Source organism: Dermacentor silvarum, chromosome 1 (genome assembly GCF_013339745.2).
Source record: "Dermacentor silvarum isolate Dsil-2018 chromosome 1, BIME_Dsil_1.4, whole genome shotgun sequence".
NCBI classification, from domain to species: domain Eukaryota; kingdom Metazoa; phylum Arthropoda; class Arachnida; order Ixodida; family Ixodidae; genus Dermacentor; species Dermacentor silvarum.
This window is the reverse complement of record NC_051154.1, coordinates 43,420,378-43,448,289: the sequence shown is the minus strand read 5'-3', so window position 1 is coordinate 43,448,289 and position 27,912 is coordinate 43,420,378. Positions and strand designations below refer to the sequence as shown.

The 27,912-nt window shown below is 43.3% G+C and overlaps 1 protein-coding gene across 1 annotated transcript; it reads left to right on the top strand.

The window, feature by feature from the left end:
- The first annotated feature begins 54 nt into the window (after nucleotides 1–54).
- Nucleotides 55–27,541, top strand: LOC119461820 (kinetochore protein Spc24-like). Its single transcript, XM_037723196.2, has 5 exons — nucleotides 55–72; nucleotides 169–303; nucleotides 2,995–3,247; nucleotides 4,678–4,754; nucleotides 27,365–27,541. Exons 2-5 carry the CDS (start codon nucleotides 192–194, stop codon nucleotides 27,478–27,480), a joined length of 558 nt encoding a protein of 185 aa, XP_037579124.1. The 5' UTR covers nucleotides 55–72; nucleotides 169–191; the 3' UTR covers nucleotides 27,481–27,541.
- The last annotated feature ends 371 nt before the right edge of the window (nucleotides 27,542–27,912 follow it).

Below are 27,912 nucleotides of genomic sequence, written 5' to 3'. Positions count from 1 at the left end.
ACGCGGCTAGTCACGTGAATATATTTGCTGCGGAACTGCTTTGATGGCGCGCGGTGCTCGGTCTCCTCCATGGTTCGTTATTCTATGCGGTAGCTATAAAGCTATTTAGCGCGACGATTCAAACTATTCGAACGGCCAGTTTATCTGTGCTGACGTAACCTTTTGCAGCACGCGCTGATTCAGCTTATTCTATGGCTGCCATGGAAGACGTAGAAGCTACGCAAATCGTGCTGCCGGAATATTTTGCAGAGTTTGAAAAATATATGAAACTTTATAGGCGAACATGGACGAGTGTGCATAATGGTGAGTATCGTATACGCCAATTATTTATTTTGGAGAAAAACGTGCCTCGTGCACTGGGTAAATTCCTCGTTGGTGTCAACGATTCTCGCACGAACGCGGTACGTTGGACAGACATTCTCACGCCTGCGACGCTGGTGCTGTATCAGTTGTGCCGGATTATACCTTTCTCGCGGCTTAGGGCGCTCTACCTTCAAAATAACATCACTGATTTTCCCGGGGGAGCAGTAGGGCCCGTAGTAGAGAACGGGCCTGCTCTCATGGAGCAGTATATTCGCTCGTGCCAGACTTTTCGTTTGGTGCTCTCCGTGACTTTTTTAAAAGTATTTTAACTCTACTACGCCCTCTACTGCTCCCCCGGGAAAATCAGTTATGGTACTTTGAAGGTAGAGCGCCGTAAGGCGCCAGAAAGGTATAATCCGGCACGACTGAAACAGCACTGTCCGGTGCACTGAGTTTTGTTGAAATGGCGCAGAATTAAAAGCCCTAGCAAAACGGTCACAAATTGCAATTATGCTCGTTCATTTGCTTGGGACGGTCAGTCGTTTTCTTGCGTGCGACAAGCGTCGTGCAAGTAGTGAAACCTCCTGGACCACCGCGCATTGAGAGGAGTGCGAATAAGCGCCGTAGAGTGCTAGCATACCCTTTGCATAGCAAGAAAAAATTTAGCAACCACCAGGGCTGTATCTACGAGTGCAGGCACAGCACAGCTAGCACAGCCGCTCCTCTCTGCAGAATTTTGTGCGACGCAGTGGGAAAGTGGAAAGCGCTGAACGCGGAAGAACGATACAAAAATAGCTCCTAGCCATATGTTCGAGTGACAACATATCTTGCATACTACATTCATTTAGCTTCTCCAGGCTCTTTTTTCATTGCCGGGTGTCAGTCGGACAGACTTTCTCGCGCCTTACGGCGCTCTACCTTCAAAATAACATCACTGATTTTACCGGGGGAGCAGTAGGAACCGTAGTAGATACCGTGCCCGCTTTCCTGGAGCAGTATCTTCGCTCGTGCTAGGCTTTTCGTATCGTGCTTTCCACGACTTTTCAAAAACATTTTTTAATGGCCCCTTTGAGTTAAACGGCCTTCTGCAAAAACCTGCAAAAATCAGTATGCGGGAGCTGCAGAGCTAGCGAAACGGAAGCAAAGCAGGTACGTCCGACGTACATTTACACACAGCGTTATTATAACCTCAGGTGCTCTCCTGAGGCCTCTATTTGCCGGTTACATGGTAAACACCCAAAACGGCAGTATATGCTTTTTTTGGACACACATGCAATAAAGGAAAGTTTGACAGCCACCTGAATACCTTGTACAAGTTTATGAAAAGAAAGCTTCACTGTTCAATAAAAATTATGCAGATCCCATGCGCTGAGGGAATTGGCCAAAGTGAAATTGTGGTGAGCCATCACGACGAAATGGCGCATCTCAACAAGAGAGACGCAGCAGACTTAAGCTATGCGTTCCCTGCAACCGGCAGGCCAGGCAACGGAGAAACACAGCGACAGCACAAACGTCTCAAACAGCTAAAGTGTACGTTAGGTGATGAACACGCCCCGCAACTTGGCTGTGCAAGAGCACGTGCCTTCAGCGGAGAAAGTGCGACCACGCAAACAGACAAAAGAGCCAAAGAAATCAATTTCCTTTATTAAAGGAATGATTAGCTTGAAGACATGTATTTGTTACGGTGAGAATATTTACGTAGCATTTGTTGTGTTGCATAATTTCCTAAAGGAGAGAGCCAGTGACTGGCACCTCTGTAGCGGTAGTACAGATGGCTATACGCATACACCAACTCCCCATATGTGTGCTGCCCTCTGTTGAGTTAACCGGCAAGATAGCAGTAGCCAGGGTCAGTAATGTCCAGGTGAGTTTGGTAAGAAAGATTCATTTACAAATTTGTCCTAGCCCAGGGGATTGAAACCTAGTCTGGGTCATTAGTCATGGTTCTGCAGTTCAAGTTGCTGATTCATTCATTCATTCATTCAACCAGGATACCATCTGCTAGCATCCTCGTTAGCTGAATTGCAAGAATGATTGCCCTGAGAATATGTTGTTTCCTGGTCCAATTCCTTGGCCCTTTCATTAATCTACCACCACCACCACTGTCATGCAGGTTTCCACTGAATTCATTCATGTTGAATGCGTTTATTGGTTGCAAATTTTCAGGTGCCTCGGTGCAATGCTGTGGGACAGGGCTTTTTCTGCTTGAAAGTTCAGGTTTTAGAACTGAGGTTTGAACAGCGTGAATAAAACAAGGACACAAAGAAACAAATACCACAAATAAGCGCTAGTTGGTTCTAAATTATGAACCAACTAGCCCTCATCAAGACCTTACTGATGTAAAGTTCAGGTGTGCCATACACACAATTTTCAATTACTCTTTTGTTCAGCAACTCGCCACTGTATTTCTAACAAAGAAAGAAATGTGATGAATAGCAATCCTGGATAAGCTGTAAAGTTTGAATGCAGTATCACAACAATCAGCCACAGAAATATAAAAATATATATATATATAACATAGTCATATCACCATTTGGAGCAGCACTTGGAGCAGGCGTGGTCACTGCATGTACCTGTAACTTGAGGGTCATTTGGGAATGATTGCTTACTGTCTTACTATTGTCTCGCCTTGTTGCCAGAGTGTTTGTCATCCTGTTATTATTCTTTCTTTTTTATTCTCTCTGTCTGCAGAGCTTCAACAATCACTCAAGGATGAGGCAAATGAGCGCAGAAAAATGGCACTGAAGCAAATGAACATGGACATTGAAAAGAGAAGAATGGAGGCTGAAACTGCTGCAAGCAGCAAGCACAAACTGGTTGCCAGGCAGGAGATGGAGAAAAACATCCGTGAACTGCGGAAGCTCCAGATTGCAGACAGTACAACAGTTGATGCTTTGAAGCCTTTGTGTAGTGACAAGACCACCGCGGAGAGTGAGGCACTAAGGTTGGTAGCGCCATAGCACATTGGATGTCATTATGTCGCCTGGTGTGGGCCAAGTTATTCTTTCCTGGGTGAGACTAATTTTCTGAGTAGTAGTACCGAACAGTGTAGTCTGTCCAGTTCGGCCAATAGCTACAAAGGAAAGCTCAGAGAGGTGAACATGGGACCCTTGCAGACTTATTGTTCATGTGAGCATTGCTTAGTTCATGTTAGCTGTTTTAAGACTGTGTAGAAAATCTCCAAAGCACCGAAAGGAAGGGCAGGCCTGGAGAACATGCTGCATTCATTTGATTTGCCTGCAGTTTCTAACTAGCTCAGGAGCTACTGCTCTTAGCTGCTTGTTTCACCAGTGCAACATTGTAGCACTTGACCGTTGGGGTTTGTTTTACATAGCGGAGGCTTTATGTGAAACAAATTTGTAGAGTCCGGTGTCCTTGCAGAAGAGGTAGTTAGTGGCTTACAGAGCCAGGCCAATCCTGCATGAGCTTGGAACTGACACTGAACTGGTGCAAATTAGGCCACTGAGTGGTGGAGCAAGTCGAATGGACCTACACTAGCATGCATATGCAGCATGTATACCGTGTGTCCTAGCTAATGTTAGCCAAGCTGGTCAGAGAAAAAAAAACATTTAAAAACACCATGCAAACATACAATTATAAGAGCTGCGATGTTCTGTTGTTAGAGGTCTGGTGACTGAATACAGCACCATCTTGCCCCATGTTTTTTTAATCTTTTTTTTTCTCCGTTGAACAGCATGGCTAAAGTTAGCTGGGACACCCTATTTATAAAGGGAAGGGATCGAGGGCATGCAGAAGTTCAACTAAAAAAACTACAGATATACAAAACACACGGTTAGGTGACACACAGGCAAAGTTTCCAGAAACCAGCAGTACAGGGCACTTTGCTTCCACTTCAGTGCAGTGAATTTGCCCTTTTTCTTGTGTGCATGCACTATCGACCCAAAAAGTTTACGTACCAAGGGATCTGACAAAAAGCTGAATATCTCTGCAGCCTCAAAACGCAGCCTGGTATTCCCCTTTCCAGCCTCTACTGGTGTATGTGAACAACATTTGTGATGTACGGTTTTACTGGCTACTTTTAAAGGCTGCTCGGATATTTAGCGTTTTCTGAGATCCCGTGGTCCGTAAACTTTTTTGATCGATAGTACATAACCTGTCATACACAGTGGCACTCTGCCAATCTGCATTGTGCCACTTAGCTCTGAGTTCGTGTTTCCAATTCCTTCTGATCAAGCAGTCACACACAAATAGCCATACACAATATATTCCTTACCACAGTTTTCTTACTAACCATTTTGCTTCTTTCAGACTATGCACGTTAGCATCGTAGTGTGTTTTGTGGAATACATTGTGTATGTGCATCACTAAGCTAACTTAGCTAACAGAGATACTTTGTTTTTAATCTACTCTCAGGAAACAAGGAAAGCTTCTGTCAAAAATGCTAAGCCTGGAGCTTCTACACTGCCCGACATCAGGGATTCTTTCTGCAGGTACTGTCATATGACTAAAGTACAGAATTATGTTCTAACATCTGTAGTAAAGCAATACTGAGCAGCCTCCAAACAAACTGCTTTTGAATGTGCAGAAGATTGTAACGACCTCAACATTGGGATCACTTTTCCAAGCATAAGTCTATGTGTTTTTGTGCCTTTGAAAACTATTCATTATGATCACAGGCATGCTCAAGGTTCTCCATTAGGGGGAGCCAAGTTTCACTGCAGTGCCCCCCCTCCCCCTCCTACTCTTGACCCCCTCACACTGAGGCCCTTACGGTCCGAACGCAGTGCAAAGACGAGGAAGAGTTGTAATACTTTTATTTCAATGAGGTGGAATTGCAACACATACAAAATATTATTGATCAGTAGTTATTACTTTAATGTGTAACATCGGCAGAAGGCAGTCCCTGTGCCGCTGAGGTATCAATGTCCCAACGCATTTCTGAAAGAATTTCCATTCTCTCTAAAACACATTAATATGACACATGTGTCTTTTGTGAACTGCAAAAAAGAACCTGAAAAGAGCAAGTTACAATATTTAGTTATTATTGAACACAAACGCTATGATACGCCAATTTTTCCTTCCAAGCAGCCAATACACAGTTGAGATAGACTTCGTGCTAACATGTTACAGGTGGGAAGTATGCTTCGCGCTACTTGGTAAAGAGCACAGAATAGAAACTGGGGCTGTAAATCATTTTTTTCGCACGAGATGGCATACCTGCATTTTTTTCGTGTTCAACAGAGATTATACAAGCTAACGAAAATCTCCTGTGGTGGAAAAAATGCTTCCGACTAGCTTACTAACAACAGGTGGGAAATATACTTTCCGCCGCCCATGAAAAGATTAAAGCAGAAATCTGCACGAGTTTGATGTAAAACGTCCAAGTACCAACACTCGACTGCTTGATAAGGTAACCCGTTGCTGAATGAAAGGTAAAAGCAGCCACCGAAGCCAGTCATGACCTCAGTTTTGTTTTCATGATGGCGAGCTTTGAAAATGTCTGCTCACATGAGCAGCTAGTGACAGGGACTACTGAAAAGCCTTTGTGGACTTTAAGAAAGTCCTTATAAGCTGATGTTCCCAGTCCGTTTTCCTGCAGCCAGTCTTACATCCCAGCATGCCAAGTATTGCTCGGCCCGCTGGGGTGCCGGAGAGTCTGACAAACTGAGAAAACTCTTGGGCTTCAACAATTTCTTCGAACGTGTTGTGGATTCCCAACTTGAGGAGGTCTTCTGTGTGCGTTCAGATGGGAAGGCCGAGGGCAAGCTTGAAGACTTTTCTGATTAGGGCATTGATCTTGTTGCGCTCCGACACGAACCAGTTGTGCATAGCCGCTGAATAAGCGAGGTGGCATAGCACGAATGCGTGGATAATCCGGATCAGATTGTCCTCCATGATTCCGCGGTACCTGTTGGCGATTCTTTGGATCAGTCCAAGGGCGCTTTCGATCTTGGAACAAATGCATTTGACGGCGGCTTTATTGGCTCCGTTAGACTTGATAAACATTCCTAGGACCCTGATAGTGTTCACCCGCGGAACTGGGGAGCAGTTACCAGTGAATAACGTAATGTGGCTCTCCTTTTCTGGCTTCCAGGACCAGTGAGAACCGCCTCTGGGCTCTTCTTGTAGAGTAAGAGCTCAGATTTAGTGGGCAAGCACCTTAGCCCAGTGGGGATGAGATACCGATCCATCACATCGATGGCCTCTTGCAAAGCACCCTCGACCTGACCCGCACATCCGCTGGGGCATCAGATGGTGATGTAATCCGCGTAGATTGTGTGGTTAATGTTCGAGATCTTTTTCAAGGCCCTCGACAGGTTCGTCATGGAGATGTTGAACAGCATCGGGGTGATCACCCCCTGAAGTGTTCCCTTTGGCCCAAGCTGAATTTCGTGGGTCAAAAATTTGTCAATCTTGAGTCTAGTGGACCTCGAGGAAAGGGAGGAGCGTACGAAATTGTACACCCGCTTGCCGATGTGAAACTCTGTCAGGCTCTCGAGAATAAAGTTGTGCGATATGTTGTCAGAAGCCTTTTCCAAATCCATGCCGAGAAATGCCTTAGTGTCGGCGGAGGTGGAGTCAATGATCTGGTGCTTGGTCAAGATTTTTTTTCCGGATCCTGGAGCATTTGGCTAACCTTGAGGACCATCTGCAACATAGGATGAGCCATTTCCATGCAGAAGAGAAAGTTGAAGCTTGCGAGCTGTGCAAGAAGTGCTTTTGCTTTTGCTCGCATTCTCAGATGCTGCGTGGTGCCCATGATCTCTTCTGCAGTATCTACCAATGCGAAGTAGTTATCCCGCACTGCTTTGATGGCTTCTGCCCAGCAAGCCCATCTGGTTGTGGACTAAGATTTCAACATCCTTAGACCTGCAATGCCGAAAATATACGTTCAACAGGTTTCTGTTAATGAGGATCGCTAACTGCAGATTACTAATTAAATGATATTCGCCGCCTTTCTGGATGCCCCCGTCCATAAAATATTGTGATTTATTGTGATTTTAACGTTCCCTGTCTTCAGCAGATATACTGTTGAAAAATGTCCTCCGTAGGAAGCTTCATCATTGGTCGAGTCTGAAAGAAAACAAGCTTCCCTAATGGATGCAAAAATGAAAATGAAGTGATGACATGCTTCTCACAATGGCCTGTCTTTGGTCCCCAGCTTTTGGGGGGGGGGGGGGGGGGGGCGTAAAGGTGGGAAGTAAGCAGTTCTTGGAATGCAACATCAGGGGTCCTCACCCGCCATTATCGTCAAAAACCTGCATGGCCATAACCCTGCACTTTAAACAATGACGGGACAGGTCTGAGTATAGGTATGGGGCAGGCTTGACGCCCCCCTTGGGCGATTATGGGGGGCCCCGGTCACCCCCCCCCCCCCCCCCCCCCGTGCGCACGCCTATAATTATGATGGCAGTGCAAAACGGACAGCGACAGAGAAAATAAGTACACAGGACAAGCGTTGGAACTAATAACTGTCCTGTGTAGCACTTGTCCTGTGTACTTCTTTTCTCTGTACTGCTGTCTTTTTTGTGCGGCCGCCATAATGAGCATGAACCAACTTGCCTAATTTTACACCCTTCTGAAAACTAGTCCTTGTTTTGAGTCAGAATAGCTGGTTCTGTGTGGTTTTCTGTTGATGGATGATAGCAGTTTTACACTATTGAGTTCTAGAATTGACATGCGCACACAATGCTATTCGTGCATCTCAACTGCATTGAGCTTTGGATTAAAGAGACTGTTTTATACAGTGGACTTCCGTTAATTTGACTGGTTAATTCCAAAGGTCCCGACCGGTGCCCATGAATATTTATGGGTCCAAACTTTCAATATTTCGATCCTAAAATTAGCCTTCGCCAGATAATTCGAACATGACAAGTCAGCAACCACGTGCCTGACCTCTATTATGACCCAAATAGCAGCCCCTTTAGTGGCAGCATGTCTCGGCAGAGCTTAGGACACAGCGAATGTGTGGAATATGCATAAAATCTCCCATCAAAAATGCCCATTCTCAAGCAATAATGGTAGCTCACAATGTGTGATCACAATATTTACCCGATTCTAACAGGTGCCTTTTTGTTAAGGAGTGTGCTGGTCTGGGCTGGTTGGTACATCATTAGGACGGGAACAAACAGCGCTAGGACGGGACGAGGTGAGTAGACAGACAAGACGTTGATCATCGCCTTGTCTGTCTACTCACCTCGTCACGTCCTAGCGCTGTTTGTTCCCGGCCTTTTTCTTTCTCTAAGAACTGCTAGCAGATACGAAACTGTAACAGTTTCCGGCGATCGTATACTTTACCGCATAATACCACTGTATTGTGGCAAAGTAAACTGGTCGCTACTGCACAACACAAATTCGACCTTGCCTACTTTTCTTGCTAAAAATCGGGTGCGCATTAGATTTCTACTTTCAAAACATAGAAAGAGGGCACACATTTGATTCGGGGGGGGGGGGGGGGGGGGCTGTTAGAATCGAGCAAGTACTGTCAAATGAATCAGCAGTGTGTGTTTTGGAAATCTTTCTACATATTGTTTAATTCGACCCGCTGAATAATTTGATCAATTTCGTTGGTCTCATCAGGGTTGAATTAAGGGAAGTTGACTGTATTAGCATGTGGTGTTGGAATGCACTTCTTAGGCATAGGTTGGTAGAATAAGCGAATGAGCACTCGTATTCATGTGCACCCACTGGTTGGCAACCCGCTGTGGTTGCTTAGTGGTTATGGTGTTGGGCTGCTAAACACGAGGTCTCGGGATCGAATCCCGGCCATGGCGGCTGCATTTCGATGGGGGCGAAATGCAAAAACACCCGTGTACTTAAATTTAGGTACACATTAAAGAACACCAGGTGGTCCAAATTATTCCGGAGTCCCCTACTACGGCGTGCCTCATAATTAGATCGTGGTTTTGGCGCGTAAAACCCTACAATTTTTTTTTTTTTTTTCACTCGTTCGCACTCACTTAGGCTCCTACTCACTCTCCCAAACACTCGCTCGCATTCGTAGTCACTTCCATTCGCACTTACCAGCACCAACTTATGCTCATACTCGTGTCATCTTCCACTCACTGGCACTCACTCGCATACATACTCGCGCCCACTCACACTCTCATTAGCTACTCGTGTCGATAGTAACATCCACTCAAACTGACCGTTACTGACTTTCATTCATACTCGCATTAACTCTTTTCCGACCAAGCCTATTCTGATCGATCACCGGTGATCTATAATTTCTGTAGCCAATTTTATAGTGTTGAAGATGTTTCTGATTCATACCGTTCTCCCCATGGGTAGCCAAGGAAGTAGGCTTTCAGAACCAATTTCCGTTTTGTTGCTGTGGCAAAACTGGTATTTCCGACACAACTTTCAGTAGACTGAGGCATGTTTGTTGTGCCAAAAATTTGCATGGTCTTTGCTTTTCTAATTACAGTAACTTAGCACGTAGTGGCGGACAGATACTATAAACAAAAAATATACAGTCATGCACTCTTCCCTACACCCCCCACCCTCAAAAAAAATTAATAAAAAATGTGCGGCTTATGGTTACATGGCATCAACATCGTTTCTTTTCTAATCAGAGCACCAGCAATAAGCCAGAGGGCAACATTACATCATCAGTTTTGCAATCTCGCAGCATTAAAGGCATATAATTGGAAGAAAAAGTTGGCAGCTGTTCGCCAGTAAGTTTAGACTAAGCAGTTTCATTCCGCTCAAGAAGATGCAAAGAAATGCACAGCCGACCTTTGTCTTATGAAATCGAATTGCTTCACTGCATGACATGAGCAGTGGAAAGGCTGACCTTTTTGTGTTGTAACCAAACGACGGTTGTGAGCAGATTACAAAAAAGTGCACTTTTCTTCGCATCTTCCCCCCACATTCTGGGTGTTTGCTGCCGGCTGCTCTGGCCGATTATGATTGGGCCACTGGGTAGATGCATAGGTTGGCGTACTCACTTGCAACTCACTCATACTCGCGCCACACACATTTCCCAGGTGTAAGAAGAGCATTAGTGATTGACAAAGAGTGGCGACGTAAGTATCAACGGGAGCAAGTGCCAGTGAGTTTGAGTGGACGTCAGTATGAACAGCAGTGAGTGCCTGTTATAGTGAGGACATACCAAAGTCAGCGACTGTGTGAACTGGAGTATGAATGGGAGTGATTGTCAGCAAGTATGATGGGACGTGAGTGTGTGACAGTGAGTGAGAACGGGCGCGAGTATGAGCATTTGTGGGTACCAGTAAGTGTGAATGGAAGGGGCCATGAATGCTAGTGAGTGTTGGTGAGTATGAGTGGGCACAAGTACAAATGTGAGTTCTGCCAAGTATGAGCACACGTGATTGTGAGTGAGTACCTAACCTATGATAAATATTTCTAATTGAAAATATTTCTTATTCTGGGGGCTGACCTATGGGTACATGCCCAAATAGACAACTTGGACCTTTGGGTATGTGCAACTGGGCATGTGCCACTGAGTATGTGAACATTCTTGGGCAGTCCCCCAGAATGGATATGTGCCATCGAGTAGGAGCCCAAACAAGACACAAAAAGTGAAGTCTGCCTAAGAAGCAGTAGAGTCTGAAGTGAACAAAATGATCAGACCATGCATTGAGCAAGGAGCACAATTTTGGTCAGCTGTAGGGCGTATTTTTACATGTGAGGGTATTTTGTTTTGATTCGACTGTCTATTATGCTATGTTAAAAAATCTCGAACTTTGTTGTAGTGTCTGCATGGCAACTACTCTGCGGAAATGAACGGGCGCGCCAGTCTCTCTGGAACCTGAGCGGTCATTAAAACTTGGTGGCGCACGTTTAAGGAAAGCATATGCACGAAGTCACGGGATCGACCCTCAGCAGTGATGTATTCAGATATGGGAAAGTAATTGCGAAACTCAGTTGCAGCAAGTAGGGCATGCGGTATCGCAACTTCAATGTTTAACAGGCTTCAACATGAAAGCGAATCCTTGCGGTGATGTTCAAGGGCTCCTTATTGGTCCGGTTTTTCTCTGACCAGACGAACTCGCCTCTTTTTGTCGTTGGTTCAGTAAGATTGTATTTGCACATTTGTTACATGCTGTTTAATATCTGCATAGCTCTGGAATCAAAGGATCTAGCGTTTTTCTTATCCATTAGCCACACCGTTGGCCACAACGTAATACATCCGAAAACATTTCAAAACATTTTGGCCAGATATACATAGTGTAAAGTTATGTTAGCCTTCAGGATCAGTGTCTCATTTCTTGTACATACTAAGCAGCGGATGGCAGTGGGTAATCTTGCACAATTGCTGTTTCTCAGCACTGAGTGACATAAAGGACGAGTCTGAATGTAGCTTCCTGTTTTTCGTACAGCAAACATCAAGAAAGGAAATAATACTGCAAAGCTGGGATGGGTGCGTAGCGGTCATATTTTTGCACAGTGCAGTAGAAATGGCCATTTTGTGCTGTGTTGGTACCACATTGTCGTGAGCATTAATGTTATTTGCTGTTTAAAGCAAAGGCATGCCAAGAGCTTTTCTTTTTTCACAATGGCAAACACCATCGTTCACAGTGCACCGTGGATATTTCACAAAAATTAATGTATGACGTTGCAGTTACACAGCGTCACGTAACATGTTTGGGATTTTTCAAGACTGCGATGCCTGATTATATTTTGAGTTTATCGTTTTAAATATTAATAATTTACTAATAATTGTTTGAATGTGTTCAATTTTTATTGTTTATTGTACCCACCCCCTCTGTAATGCGCTTCTTGGCCCTGAGGGTAATGTAACTAAATAAATAAATCTTTGATACCCTCAGTTCTATGGAATCTGCACAATTTTTTATCATCCACCGTTCATTATCAGCTGATTCTGGGGATGATGTGGGTGGAGTACTGCCCGGACCACTGCCAAAAAGAAAAAAAGGAATAGCATTGGAATAGAATTGATACATTAAGACGGCCCAAAAGTCGCAACAGGAGCATCGCATGCTTAGTGTGCATATGTGTTTGAGTCAAAGCACTGCATGCGGTTATGCATTGCACACATCAGGTCATTCTTTCAGAGCTAAGCTTGCTCTTATTTTATTTATAATGCTATGCAAGCTATACAAATGTGGCTTGCACAGATGCTTTAGGTTCCTTGGTGGACACATTGTGCAAAAAAAAAAAATTATAGCCCTAAAGTGTGTAATTAACTATTCACATACTTAAAATCAATGCATAAGGCAACGTACCCAAAAGAAAAAAATTCTAGAAGGAATGTTTGCGAACTATTTAAAAAAAAATCACAAGGACAAGAGATGAATGTAAAAACAGGTTAGTTCTGGCAAAGAAAGGTTCTATATTGAATTTGGGGTCCAGACGCGGAAACGCTTGATAGGCAGGTTTGATAAGAGATGATAATTAAGATTGGCTATGGTAAACATTGTGAAGAAGACTAAAGCGATAGCAGGCTGCGTGATTTTAGACAAGACAGTTTTAGGGGGTTTTTTATTTCACTTATGCTGGATGTTCGAGAGTAATTTTTTGCTATGACACGGACATTTTTGTTCTGAAGTGATTCAAGTTTATTTATTAGGGTATGCCTAGTGAGGATTCCAGATTTCTGATGCGTAATCTAGTTTTGAGTAGACCAGTGTATTGTAAGCTAAAAGTTTTGTATTAGAATTGACGAAATGCTAGTTGCGCTTAATGAATCCGAGCGTCTTACGCTCATGTGCATATTCCATGATAAATCCGACGCTAAATGAACGCCTAAATACTTGATGTTGGATACAAATTCAACTGCCTTGGTACAACGTATAGTAATACGTTAATGGGTTTAGCTTTGCAGTGAATAAAATGGCGTTTGTTTTGTTTACTTTTACTTTCATTTGCAAGTCCTGACACCATTTACTTAGCCTATGCAAATCGCACTGGAAGTTATTAGCATCCTGAGTGTTAGTTACCTGTATATATATCATGCAATCATCCACAAATAATCTTACTGAATAAGTCAGAATTACCTATACAGTAAAAACTCGTTAATACATAGTTGGCAGGGAGCATGGATCAGGTACGCCCTAAGCGATGTACTAATTAACCGACAATGGCAGGTGAGCGGCTTTGACTTACTGGACAAAAAAAACATGTTAATTCTCACTCAAACACATGTAGATAAGTTTTGTTTCGGAGCAGGCAGCAAAAGAATGTGATTTTCACTTGCCGCCGTAGCAACCTTGCAGCGACGATGGCATCCTCAAACTCGGCAAGGCTGTGAGCCAGTTTTTCCATAAGGCCTCACTTCTCTGCGAATGCCCTCATGACGGTCAATGCACTAGCTGCATCGTATACAGAAGGGCCATCATCCACCTCGTCATCGATGACGTGGGAGTGCTAGAAGCTATGGGCGCAGGAAACGCGTCATAGCTACCATGTTTTTACGTTGCAATCAGTGGCGGCTGCAGCCCGGGAAAGGTCCATGTGCCGCAATTTCGTTATTTAGGGTCTGCGTGCACGACATTTCGCCGATGCCACGCTTGTAAGCGGCAAAAAAAAAAATGAAGTAAATACTATGCACTAGCCGTTTTGCATGTGCTAAGCAACTACGACTTAAGCAGTTTGCCAATACATTAGGTTCAGTGGCGACAGGGCAGGGGATTTATCGCAGCTATATTTCAACTGGAATTACCTATTGAGTGGTTACGTATTAACGAGGCCTTAGTGTATCATTAATGTAAATTAGGAACAAAATCGGGCACACCTGATTTGACGTGTGCTAATGGGAGAATAGTGCCTGTTTACTACAGCGTATTGGTAGCGGTTAGTTAGAAAATGTGTTATCCAATTGATTTCCTGAGTGTTTGTTAAGGCTTATAAGCTTTTTTATTAGACGCATGCGAGGTACATTGTTGAAAGCTTTTGTGAAATCTACAAAAATGGCATCGATTTGGAACAAATCGTTTACGGCAAAAGGAATTTCTGTAATTAACTCCAATAATTGTCTCAAATAATTGTCTCACATGACTAACCACGCAGGAAGCTGTGTTTAACGAAAAAATTATTATTCCCAAGTATTTCATTACTCCAGATGAAATGACGTGTTCTAGTAGTTTGCTAGCGATACTAGTTAGAGATTGACTTGTAACTGGATTAGAACGGTCTTCTGATTTATATACAGGAATTACACAAGCTAGTTTCCAGTTGTCTGGTACCCAGCCCGTGTCGAAAAATTGAAGCTCAGCAGATAACAAATGGCATACGGCTGATTTTGATATTTTAAAAAGCTTAGGACGTATATTGGGGGTCAGGTCCTGGTGGAGAACTTGCAGGGAGGTTGGTGGTGGTGGTGGAGTTAGGTGGTGCAGAATTTGCAGGGAGCATATCAATGGCTGCTGATATGCCTTCAGGAGTGATATGTATACCTTGCATAGTGGAAGTTAATGAAGAAACGAGTAGGCTAGATGACATTCGGCTTTCATCTGCAAACACAGATGCAGTTTAACATGTTTGAAATCTCATTGTTATAAAATTGGTCTTTTGGTGTTTCAGTTTCAGACCTGCATATTTGCACATGCTTATAGTAACGGCTCTAATCTTCCTCTGAGTCCGAAAGTTTCGCTCGTGGGTGTAATCGCTTCTTTTTATGCAACGTTTTACATGAGGGATGAATCACGTGCTTTGTTTCGATGCTGCTATGGTGACTTTAGGAATGTACATTTCTCTTAGTGAGATAAGTTTGTCACGAATAAGAATTCAGTTTTTGTTTGCATCACTGACACTGGAATAGCTTAAAAAATTGACGGAAAAAGAAGACGGTAGACTTTCCTTGTTAACATTTGATCGTCGATAGTCATATATGCACGGCTATACTAGAGACATCAAACACAGAAGACGCCACTTAACACACCCACACATATTCACTGTAATACTTGTTCCTACGCGTGGAATTGCTGCATTTCAAGCCCCAAGCTGGTCACTTCTGCGCTGTTATCTGTTAGCAGTATAACTTCTCTAATCTAGGGTCATATATTCGCTATTTTTATGTAAATTGTACTAATACTATAATTGTTACTCAGTGATATTGTTATACTAACCAAAAGTATTGTATTTCACATCGTCATCGGTGATTTTTGCAGTAGTTAAGGAAGCTTTTTCTCTTCTTTTTTTTTTTTTCTTTTGCTGTACCATGTAGTATGACCTGTTTGTTTCTTTTTGTAAAACTGTCTAATACAATGCCCACCTGCTTTGGTCTCACTGAGACTGGCAGTATCACAAATAAAATAAAAAAATATATAGTTTTTGTCATATCTCATCTTTTTTTCTGAAGTACTTAGAATTCACTATGCAAGATTCTGTGGTCGCTAATGCCCTTTAACACATTAACCAACATGTTGCTTGGGTCATTAGTGAGCACGAGATCCTAAATTGTTTTGCCGCACGTGGGAACAGAAACCATCTGGTGTAAGTCAAACAAAGAAAGTACAGGCAATATTGGAATAATTAGTCTCCAGCAAGAACAATTTGGGACCTTGGGAATTTCATCTGCACTGTATTTAGTGACTCATTTAAGCACTCTGGGAAATCATCAGTTGAATCTGGTGGGTGATAAGACTCCGATAGCACAAGGCCGAAGCACGATTCACGGAATTTTTAGGCTCGAGTCAGTGGCAATGACGTGTGCATCCAGGTTCCTTTAGTTGAATCTGGTGGGCGATAAGACTCCGATAGCACAAGTTACAGTTGCAGAGGGGCGAAGCACGATCCACAGAATTTTTAGGCGCAAGTCAGTGACAATGACGTGTGCATCCAGGTTCTTTCTAATGGCGATTAACACTCCACCACCCCATGATGCCATTCTATCTTGTCTAAATATTGAAAAATGGTTCGACATAGACAACTTGTGGTCTGATATGAAAAACTTTATTGTGATAGGGTGAATTTGGTCCTGCTTACGCTCCCCTAATCTGTGGCCATGTTCAATTTCGCCTGCTGGAAAACCTAAATTCTTAGTCACAACTTCTTTGACGAGTGCTTCAGCGTCTTTCCATGTTTCTGAAGACTGTTCAAGAATACCTTCGAATATCAAGTTATTGCGGGGTATTCGGTTATTCAAGTCATCAACGATTATGTTTGATTGTTCTATTTGTTTAGATTCGATAGTGTTCAGCTTACCTTGGGAATGTTAAGCAGTAGTCCCATATCGTCAACTGTCTTACGAAGGTGTTTAATGGCTTCTGATCTTTCTTCGAGTTTTCAAAGGCATTGTTTCATTTCAATGACACCCAATGGAACGTCCTTTACTTTTCATACGATATCTTGAAAACAGCCTATTCGGGCACGGTATCTGCAAAGGCCTACACCGATCCCTTATTCCAAACAGTACAAAAAAAGGCCCACAGTTGGAATTTGCAGTTAAACCAATTTAGAAAAAGTAAAATGACACTACAGTGGTACACTCGCCTAAAAAGCGTAACAGAATGTCTCGGTTAGGCAGAAGTATTCAGTTGCTGCAAATCTCACTGGTTTGTTGCTCGACGTCCTTCTTGTGACATACTTGGTGGCTCTGCGCTCAGTGGCAGGTTCACTTGTGCTGTGGGTGATGCACACGAAGTAGCTCGTCCTGCAGGTGGCAAAAGTTAGCAGCTGCAATTGCCGATGAGTCAGCCGGTGTTCAGCCTTTGACACTGGCAAATCCAGTGCAGTTCGTCAGTCAGCTAAAAAGCGTAACAGTATGTCTTGGTTAGGCAGAAGCATTCAGCAGCAAATCTCGCCCTAGTGATGGTGAACAACCACAGTGGCACAATGCAAGCCACGAAACTGTTTATTTGGCGAACGTGTGCCCAGAAAAAGAAGTAACACAACACAATGATAGTGGCCAGCACACTCGTCGATTGTTAGAATAAGTGATAACATTCGACCTATACAGCAATGATTCCACTCCTGCGCCAACTGCGCCAAAGTGCGCCAAATGGTATTTACTGCGCCATCCTGATACAATCGACGAAAATTGTGCCTAACTGCGCCAAACAGTCTCGGATTTGGCGGCGTCTATCGCCGACAATTGCACCACTTAAATTAAAACGTGCAACGTGATGATAGGGCGAGCCTTAGTTGCAACCGTAGTTGCGAACAGGAGACGAAACAGCACTAGCACGTGCGTCCCGATTAAGCCACAGTGCCACGCACGGTGCCGACGCGGCATCTGCCTTGCAAGGCGGCTTAATGGCAGAGTGCGGTTTCTGCTGAGGCTCGTAGCTTCAAGGTTAATTGGCGATTCATCGGCAGACGTTATCTACTCCGGAAACGCAGCTAGTACAGTAGAACCCCGCTGCTATGTTTTTCACCGGACCGTAATATATATATATATAAAGAGCCGGGAAATGCAAGAGTCGAGAAACTGGAAAAATTGAGAAATGAGAGTAGTGTCGAACTGCACACAATATTATTTTAATTCTAAGGTGTGAAAAAAAGTCGTAGTTTCGCCCGAAAGCCGAAGCATCGATTGCGATTACAAATTAGTAGACAGCTATATAAAGTACGGATAGTAGTTTTATCGTCCATATAAACTTGTAAACATTTGCTTATTAACGATATATTAACAAGCATGGTGTTAGCACGCACAGGCAAACATGACCACATCACACTCGATTTCAGCGCTGTCAAACGCTGGCGTGAGGAAGCGTCGCAGCAGCAGCGAGCGAAGTGACCTTCGTGCTGCTGTCTATCGCTTCAATGCAAACTGAGCGCCAAGAACCCACAGTACACACAAAGCTACGTCGACGCACCAACACTGCCCAGACTCTGCTTACAACGCAGATCGCTTTGAAGATACGGCCCGCGCGGCAGCGCAGCGCCGCGCCGCGCAGTACGCAGTTGATGCCAGAGTACAACGCCGCCCGCTATTCCTCGCTTCCTCGCCGGTGCCTCGAGCTCGACGGAGGAAGGCGCACTTCATTCCCGCTTTTCTTTCTTACATGCGCCAGATTTAGCCCCGGTCGTCGGCTCCCCTTGCATGCTTTCATTTGCACATACAGTATACCGCACGGCGACGGCGTTATCGCCCTATATGGAACATCTATGCGCCATAACCAATTTTAGGGCCCAAACGTGTCATTGACACCATCTTTAGATAGCAAATACGAATCTCAAAGGCCATGCTTTTGCTGGCGTAAACCGAAAATACGTCATAGGTGTCGCCCCCCGCACTTTGGGCGGCCAATCCCATCGTCAAGCCACCAAGCCAAGCAACATGAAAAGTCAAAATGGCCGCTCGGGCTGGTGCGGGGTGGCAGTTCGCAACACATGATGCGGGAACGGTCCCACAGTTGTGACGCAACAGCGGGGTTACCAATGCATTGGGTCCTATGGGAGCTATGCCACGACCGGCCGAAAATGACGTAACAGCGGGGTTCTACTGTAGCTTGTTTGAAGCACAGCATGACATGTGATTATAATAACTGCATGCCGCCAATGTGTCCATCATCTGGGAAAACTAGCAATATATGAAACGATATCAATTTGTGTGTGTGTGTCGCATGCACAGAAGAGCATTTTTTTTTTCTCCATGAGATCTGCAATGGATGGAAATGTTTACCAAGCTTCTCGTAAGAGCATATAAATTATTCAGGTCTTTGAATGTAAATTGCAACTCGCTTTTTTGAAATACTTCAGGATGTGAAAAATTGGCTGCTCCCAAATGCCAAATTGCCTGCTCCAAAGTGCTCCAAAATTAAATTTCTGATGCTCCAAAAATTGCTCCAAATCAGAAGTCCGCAGTAGCATCACTGATACAGAAAGGCGCGTCTTGCCCTGGGCGATAACTTTGACCATTTATTAGCCGGTGAAAGACAGTTGCCGGGAAAGATAAATATGCGTGGCAATATAAATGTGCACATAAGAGCACAAATCCTAAAGTTCATCCTTTTTTTATACATTTCCCACATAGTGTGTCTACCGCAGAGCCCAAGGCATCTGCGCAAATTTGAATTTCCATACCTTGCATGGCATTTTAGCTCAAATTAGTGAAAGTTTAGCTTTGAAGACATGGTATACTGTATACCGGCGAACGTGCATTCGATGCCACATTTGAGTGCCCAACAGTTGCTGCAGCAATGCATTGTGCCAGCATGCATGTTAGTGAATGGATATTTGGATGCTGCATGCAGCCTGCCACAGAACATTTTTCACTTCCCAAGTTCTTCGTGTGAAGCTGCAGTCTTTTGTGATCATAAGAAATCTAAGGCAGTAAGCAGTAAAGCATTTGATTCACTGTATTTGTCAAATTGCAAATAAATAGCTAACCACATTGGAAGTGCATTTCATTACCCATGATGGGATTGTAACAGGCATCCAAGTGTAAGTTTTACAAAAAGCAGTATCTTGCTCCAGCTACTAGAACTACATTGCGGTACCAGTCTTCTTTGTCTCTTTTATAAGTATGTTAACTGCAGCACATCCCACTTGCTTCCGTTTCAATCTCCCATGCATGTCACGTAGCCTTCATTATAACGCTAGATTCATGCGCACCTTCCTCAATATGCGAGCATCTAACTTGCATTGCCTTGTGCCGTAGCGCACAGAAGTGACCTTCTTGATGACATTGCAGTAATATCTCATTGCAAAACTTTGCATAATAAACTGCGCACATTTTATACCTAGGCTTTCATAATTTTGCTACAGCCATTCTACATAGATGTGTGACTTTGTGTTATTTTATGCTTGCTGTCTGTGATTTTGGCTACTCTTTTGCAGTTCGCAGTGTTAATGGTCAAGTAATTGTATGGGCGATGATGTTCCATCTTTACTGCACATTAGACTTTCTTGTTTGCCTTTTTTTTTTTTTTAGACATCAATAATTGCTCTGCATTACTTACAATGTAACCCCCCTTACTCAGTGACCTTTCATGGACTTGCAAGGTATTACAAATTATGGCATGCAGTCAGAGATGAAAATTGGCTTTTTGTCGGGTAATATGTTTTAATCTATAGTCTTTGGAAGGTTGTACAGTCGAGCCACCTATATTGAGCCAGTCACGCAGGATGCGTTTGTTATAGCAGTGGTGGAACAACTGCGCCAAATTGTGCCAAGAGCAGTCCTCTGCGCCATCCTGCTCCAACACAGCATTTTAGTTGAAAAGTGCACCTAGCCTGCGCCAGAGAAGCCCCAGAATGACAGCATTGTTCTATTCATGCTGCCGGGCTAGAAAAAAAAATTTAAGCGCACTATCATCACTGTCCTGGTGATTAAAAGCTGTGATGCCCAATGTGCCACATATGCTACAGTGAGTTTGACACCTCAAAATGCTTATATAAGTGTGGAAAACTTAATGCAAAACCCATAGTTACATTTACATTATGCTCGAATGAAGATTACGCTGTGGATAGCTTAATAAACAGTTACTAAATAATTACTATACGGTCAAACCTCGATATAACAAACATCAATTTAACTAAGTTTGCGATGTAACGAACTATTTTTATTTCCTATCTTAGTTCCATTGAATTAACGAAACCTCGAATTAATGAAATTCGCGATATGACCAAGTTGTACTTGCCGCAAACAACTTCGTTATATCGAGGTTCGACTGTATCACGGTGGAAGATATATAGGTGAGGACACAGCGGCCCGCACCGGTCCCCGCTAATGTCCCCTAGTTTCTCTAAGTGCCACGCGATGGCTTTCCCGCAGTGGCCTGGGGCGTAGTGAACAGCAATGCTTTTCTATGGGGAATACGCACTTTGTGAAGCCCATTTTTCCGGAACTGTTGCTCATGAAGAAAAGAAAATACTTTTGCCGCATTGTTTCTGTGCAGCTCTGTTACTAACTCCAGTTTTGTGAAGCAGTGGCTTCATGCTCATTGAGTTGAACGCGTAGAAGGCAATGAATTTTGGCGGGTTATTTGAACCTTATACGGCGAGTAAGTGACGGCACCCTGATAATGAAGCCGTAACCGTCGCTCATCTCTTTTGTTCTCTTGATGGTTGGCTCGTTCTTTTCTGCATGCGTTAGTTTGCCTGCTCACTCGTTCGCCCGTTCCACGCCCTGATCGTTTGTTTGCTAGTTCGCTCATTAGTTTCTTCCTTAAATGATTGCAGCATTTGTTCCAGCTTTCGTACACACCGCTCGTTATACTTACGTGCACTTGATCGTTATGCCGTTCATTCACTCAGTCACTTATTCGCTCTTGATTTGTCCGCTCATTCCGTTGTTTTCGCACGAAAACACTAGCCTACCACCCGGGATTCCACGGCTGCATCCTAGCAAGGATGCATGCATGCATGCATGCGTGCGAGAATGATAACTTCAGCTCACAAGAGGTTGTTTGGGGAGAGAACTCTGGGTCTCACAAGCCCCACGGGTGGGTGTTTTGGAAACAGCCACCTGCCAGGGCAGTGATGCATCACTTAACCGCTGCCCCACTGTGCCAGGAATGGTGTGAGGACTTTCGGCAATTTATAAACCACCCCGGCAGATTGTGCCACTGTGGTAGGGGGCAGTGAAACTGCATAATCTGCGCATAGCAACGACCTAGCATTGCCTAACCCGACTCTCCAATGTGCTCTCGCAGAGTACTACGCTCGTTTGCGCAGCAAAACCATCCCTCTCTCTCTCTTTTTTTTTTTTTTTAACTTTCGCCCGTTCGTGTGCTCGAGCGCGCGCATGTTTTACGATATGCCCTTAGCAGTTTCCTTGCATTAATTTACTCAAACTAAATAGTGCGATATCTATGTTTCCTGAACGTTGCAGTAGGATAACCGTGGCTCAATGGTGGGTTGATATGCTATTCAGTCCACCACATTGCAGCATCAAGCGCAATATCAACGTTGTCTTCACTACGCTATAAGGTATAACGAAAGATTAACCTCAGCAGTATTAACACACCAATAGCAAATTATTCAGGTCTTCGCTTCTGCCACTGTTGCAGTTTTCAATGAAGCGCTTGCGGCCCATCGCTGCAGTTTACCGATCACCACCGTGCCACTGGGGCAGCGCTGGCGTAAAATCGGTCAGCTTGCTCAAAGAGCTACGACAATGCTGCTGGCGACGACGTACGATGTAAGCAACAGTTCAGGCCATGCGAACGGCGTGTATGGCACAAATGAGCCGCGCGATGTCATCCGATTGCTATCGCAACGAGATCTTTCATGTATGTTTTTGTTTCTTCTAGTGAAGTTTCACCGCTAGGCCGGGCTGGCGCTGCGATCAGCGGCCCGGTTTACAGGAGCGTGGCTGGTACTTTAGCTGGGTCGCTTGTGCCCTGTGCATCGCCCGTGCTGTGTCCCCACCTATATATCTTCCATCGTGGACTGTACTTATTAGGTTATAACTCAAATAACATTTTATTTCTTTCCTTGTACCCAATGACCAGAAATAAAGGTCAATAATTTGTTCCGGCCAATTTTCCTAGATGTGGATCTGTATCTGTACAGGGTTAATGGAGTGGCGATTACCACAGATGTAGCTGATGCCGTCAGTCCTCTATTGCTGTTTTTGCTCTTTTGTAGCATTTCTGTTTGGTATAGAATCCTATGCACCCCTTCTGAGCGGGTCTTGTTGGTGCCGTTTGTGCTGCAGCTATGTATTCCTCGTATTAGTGCGGCCTGGAGTTCGCTCAAGGAGGCTGTTGGATAAAAAAGAAGCTTTGGGTAATATCCCATTGCACATTGTTTAGCGCGGTTGTCGATGGTGCCACTTTAGAATTACCTTATAATGAGTACTTAACTGCTGGACCATAATTGGGGACTTTCCTTACAGCCCTCCATGATCGGAAGAGCAAATCCTGTGGCTGTAGTTTAAACAGCTTTCACATGTTTCAATACACAGTTATGCAGCAAAGAATTTGCACATTGGAAGTAAGGTTTTGATTGTAACTTTGGTTTAGGTGCGCATGTTCTATAGGGCGTGGTCTTTCTGTCACGCCCTTGTTCCTACTTTTTTCTCTCTTGCTCATTGCTTTTTTTTGCACGCTTGAAGCATGGCAAACACCTGTTACGAGTCAAAATGGTAGAAGCGACTTTACACCATGATATATGTATGCATGAGCGAGGTCATTCTACTAAAAATAATCAAGCCAGTTTGGTCATTTTTAACCCAAATACTTCACTGATATGCATATAGCTGGCTCTGCTGTATTTATAAATTTAATTAATATTGAGACCATATAGTGTATGAGTGTATGTTAGACACTACTCCAAAAGTTCTTATCGCTAGGCCAAACTGGCTTTTTGCTTGTGCCAAGGTCTGCGTCAAAAAGTCAAAAGGCTGTTCTAACACTGTTATAGCTGAGCGTCCGTAATAAGTAGACGAATAAGCCAATGAAATTGCAAATACATGTTGTTTTCCAAAGTAATCAGTAAGCTTGCTTTGCTGCTTCAATGCCGACTGTATAATCATGGCTCCTAGATTGTTCAAAGCAGTCAAGAGCTCATTACCAAGAGCTTTTGCAGATGAGCTGTTTCAGCAACACAATGTACTCTACCGTGGTTGATGTGCTTACAGGGGGTGTTATCGGTTCTGCTGTCTCTTCATATTCTTCATCCGAATCGTTGCTGACAAACCTTGCATCTCATGGACTATGCCTTCATTCATGCATGACTTCGTGACATCGGCTTCATCATCCGATCTGATGATAGCAGCACTCGACGGCACTTCAATGATGCACTCCCATAAATTTGCAGGCCAGTCATCATTACTTCCAAGCTCCACAGTTCCAGACTCTTGTGCCCCACACAGGAATCATGCCTTTAAAAAAAAACTTCTTGATGCAATGCGTGGTAACCTCCATCCAAGCCACCTTTATCATTTCTACAGCCGTACTGCCGCGTTCACTCTAAAGGAGCTCAGAGCTGTGACATTGTTTTTATCTGAAATGGCTGCCATAGACTGCATGAAAATTATGACCATCATGGAATCTTAGTTTGTAATAACAGAGCATTTGTTATAACTTGGATGGTAAGTAGGCTTCACTTATAACCATTTGCTGCACTGCATCTACATTTGTCTATGCCATGAATAATACTTCATAAAATCTAACAATAACACTAATGTTTAGATATTTGAACACTGCTTATTAGAACTGCTCTTCATATGTAGTCGTTTGTTATGCACCAAGTTGTTCAAAAAAAAAAAAAATGTTCACGTATTGCATTGAACTTGTTTGCCATGATGTGATACCAGCACTGTATGGGACAGGAACATAAGACAAAGATAAGACAACATGCCATTCAACAAACTGAAGTTCAGATGCTCTTCTGAATAAATATTAAAAACAGTATCAAAACTCAGTGAAAAAAAAAAATTCAGGCAGAGCACATTTCCTGATGCCTGTCCATGGTGTTTTATTTATTTAATACATACTGCTAGCCTTATATATAAGTCTGTAGCAGGGTTACTCAAACTAAAAAGCGACTGAGCAGGTCTTCAAGGCACATGTTTCTGGCTACTTGGGTCTGCAATGTAAAGAATGCGGCTGCACACCCCCGTTTAAAACAAATGAAAGTGGTGGCAACCAGCGTTGACCTGCAAACAAGGCAGATGCTTGAAGCCCACGAAAATCTCAAGCTCAGTGAGAAATGTGTAGAAAATACTTCAGTCAGCATCATGGAAAAAGAGCTGTGGTTGCTATTGCTTGCTCAAAAATGCTAACACAAGTCGATCGTCATGCCTTTAAAACCTGCTATGCCACATGCTCATTAGTATTGCCTTGTGCTTCTTGTTTTCGTTTTTTATTCTCATCTTTGTCCGATTTGCTTTGATATCGTTTTCAATATTTATTCAGAGGCACATCTAGATAAAGCTTCACTTGTTAGTTCAGCTCTGTCTCTTGTCGCTGTCCCCTAGCACTGGTATCACAGTACTGAAAGTTACAAGTACTGTTAGTTTTTTTCGTTGTTTTTTTCGTTGTCAAGTTTTTTTTTCGTTGTCAAGTTTTCGACAGCAGTAATTTATATCATGTGAGCCTCTCGAGTAATTGGGGGTTATCAAGTACACTGCATCTATAACAGTCACTACTATTGTAGCTTAGCTAGTGCTTAAGTAGTAGTGTTGGAGTTTACACATGGACTACACATTTATGGCGACAATAAGACTCACCAGAAAATTTTTAATGTTGTGATGCTACAGATTTTTTAAAATTTGATAGGGCTTAATTTTCAGCACTCGGAATTAATTTAATTGTCTGAACGGGATAATTGAGGTCCCACTGTACGATGTCACTGTGAAAAACATCAGAAGAAACCATTTAAGATGATTATCAAAGTGTGCGATAGCTCATGTAAGAATGCTCATTTACGGTAGATTTAGGTGCACTTTAAAGAACTCCAGATGATCAGAATTAATATGGATTCCCAAACTATGCCATGCCTCATAATCAGGTTGTTTTGGCATGTAAAACCCCAGAATTTAATTTTTTTTAATTGTATTAGATCACCATCTGCCAATCACAAAAACGCAAGGAAGTAGCTAAAGAAAGTTATCACTTTAGCAGTAATTGATATGGAGCAGTGCCAACATACATCACAGGGAGAGAAATACCTCATTTTCATAAATCAGTTAGTAAAGTTTTGAGATAACAGATTAACATGATAGTTGCATTTCACTTAATAATTCTGGTTATATTTATAAAAATAATTCCGGTTACTTTTGAGTACCCCCACTTAACATGAAATGTGGTAGAATGCGCAAAGGTAGTTTTTCGCCATGGCAATGGTGGACACTGGAGTAGCTGGTGTCTGTGAACATAGAACATGTAGGCAACCATGGAGAGCGAACTTCCGCTACGTAGGTGCTTCGAGCTCTTAACATTTGCTGCGAGGGGTTACATCAGTGGGTGAGAGAAATGGGCGCAGAAGCCTGCACAAAACTTGAGTTGAGGGCATAAATTTTTTTCTTGTATTTTGAAATTTCTCAGTTGAATAACTACGGACTGCATAGCCGTATCGCTGCCATTGTTGTTGCATTTATCTCTCCGTCAGTCTACCCAACCGGCAGCCGAAAAACACTCACTTGAAAAGTGTTGAGGGCCCCTTTAAGTACCTCGCGCACTCAGTATGTGGGTACAGGGCACCAAGTGACACAGAAAAAAAAAATTGTGTAGATAAAAGCCTGTGTTGCAATGCGTGAACTTCCAGAGTTCATTGACCCCACTGGCCGCAGCACAAAGACTGCAGAAATTAGACCAGGGATCCTCCGTCCCAGCAACAGTCAAAACGAATGCAAATAGGTAAAAATGTGACGATTGCTTGGATGGCAAGCTGACGCTTAACCTTGCCAGGCTCCTTGTATTGGGAGTGCAAGTAGGGTTGCAGCTTAGCGCCGACTGCCGCCTTAGCTATCTAGTCGGTTTGCTTTCACTTACCCTTTTTGGTTAAAGGCTAATTTTAGGGGAATAAATTTGGCATACCCTTTTCAGTTTCTTTCAGGTAAGCTGTAAACGCTGAAACGTCATTATGAAACAACTACGATTGTTTCCCACTACCACACACCCAGAGGTGCATGAGAGTGGTGTCTGGCTGACAAACCAGAGTTTCACCAAGAATTTTGGAGTGTGGCACACTTGGATGGAGAGCGTACAATTGCAGCTGTGCTTGCATTGAAAGTTGTGGCGTAATTTAGGTGTCTGTGAACAAGATACAATCTTGAGCATATTTATCAGGCACAAATTGTTAATTGCACACATCTTTTTCTACGTCTAAGATAAATTTTCGGAATCATGTCTATCTAAGATAAAATTTTGATGCATTTTTGCCAGCCCTGAATTGCATGCATACTGCAGTTGAATAGCATACTTTAGCTCACATAGCTCTTGCACAAACACCTATTGTGAAACTTGCATGCTTTTGTATTTGGCATTTTGCTTTGTTTTCCCCATGTGGCATTACACAGTAATGTACCCTTTTGCTAAGTTTATTTGCAAGTGAAAAAAAAAATTCCACGAACAGCACATCGGTTTCCTGATGTCAGAATGTGTCTGAGCGTTGCAAAATGCAACAAATAGTAGGCATCCTGCCACATTAAGTAATATTACCATATCGTTAGTAGCCTTATACTGTATGGCTTGACCAAGTTTACTCGTGACACTTAAGCTTTTGAATTCCTCTTTGAATGCCTTGTTCCTAATTTCTCTTTCTCTCTCTCTCCCAGTTTACAAGGCTGGTGACAAGTTGATACCGCACCATGTTGTCACAACTGGCAAGGACCCATGTGAAATTGCCGATGAATTGTGGAAGTTTGATGAAGATTGCAGCATCAAGACATGACTATTCTTAATGTACACACCTAATGAACAAAGCTGCTTACTTTTTTTCCTTGCCATGTGCTGTGCATGTCGGCAGAGTGTCATGAGCTTTCCCATTTCTGAGCACAGCTGTCTGTGGATTTGTAGTTAAGTTGCACTTATCACTACTCTTGACTGTGGGAAACATTTCTCCTGTATTACTTGTGGAATGTATGTATTTTCATCATTTAGCATGGCTCAGTGACAAGAAAATCTTGTTAAAAGACTAGAAATCGGTTGTCCTGCTGCTGTTCTGGCCATACGGATACTTGATTGCCACTACTTCCTTGAACATGGTTGTGCCCTCTGAACTTTGCTTGTGTGCATGTCTGTGCAAGTTTGAAAATTGGTTTGATAGATTCAGTATTTTTTTACATTCGAAACTGAGCGTAATGAACTCTTTTCATAAACCCGA

Coding starts and splice junctions, on each gene's coding strand:
- LOC119461820 (XM_037723196.2), top strand. CDS start 192: ATGGCTGCCATGGAAGACGTAGAAGCTACGCAAATCGTGCTGCCGGAA. Junction 3,248..4,677: donor GCGGAGAGTGAGGCACTAAG/GTTGGTAGCGCC, acceptor ATCTACTCTCAG/GAAACAAGGAAAGCTTCTGT. Junction 4,755..27,364: donor ATCAGGGATTCTTTCTGCAG/GTACTGTCATAT, acceptor TCTCTCTCCCAG/TTTACAAGGCTGGTGACAAG.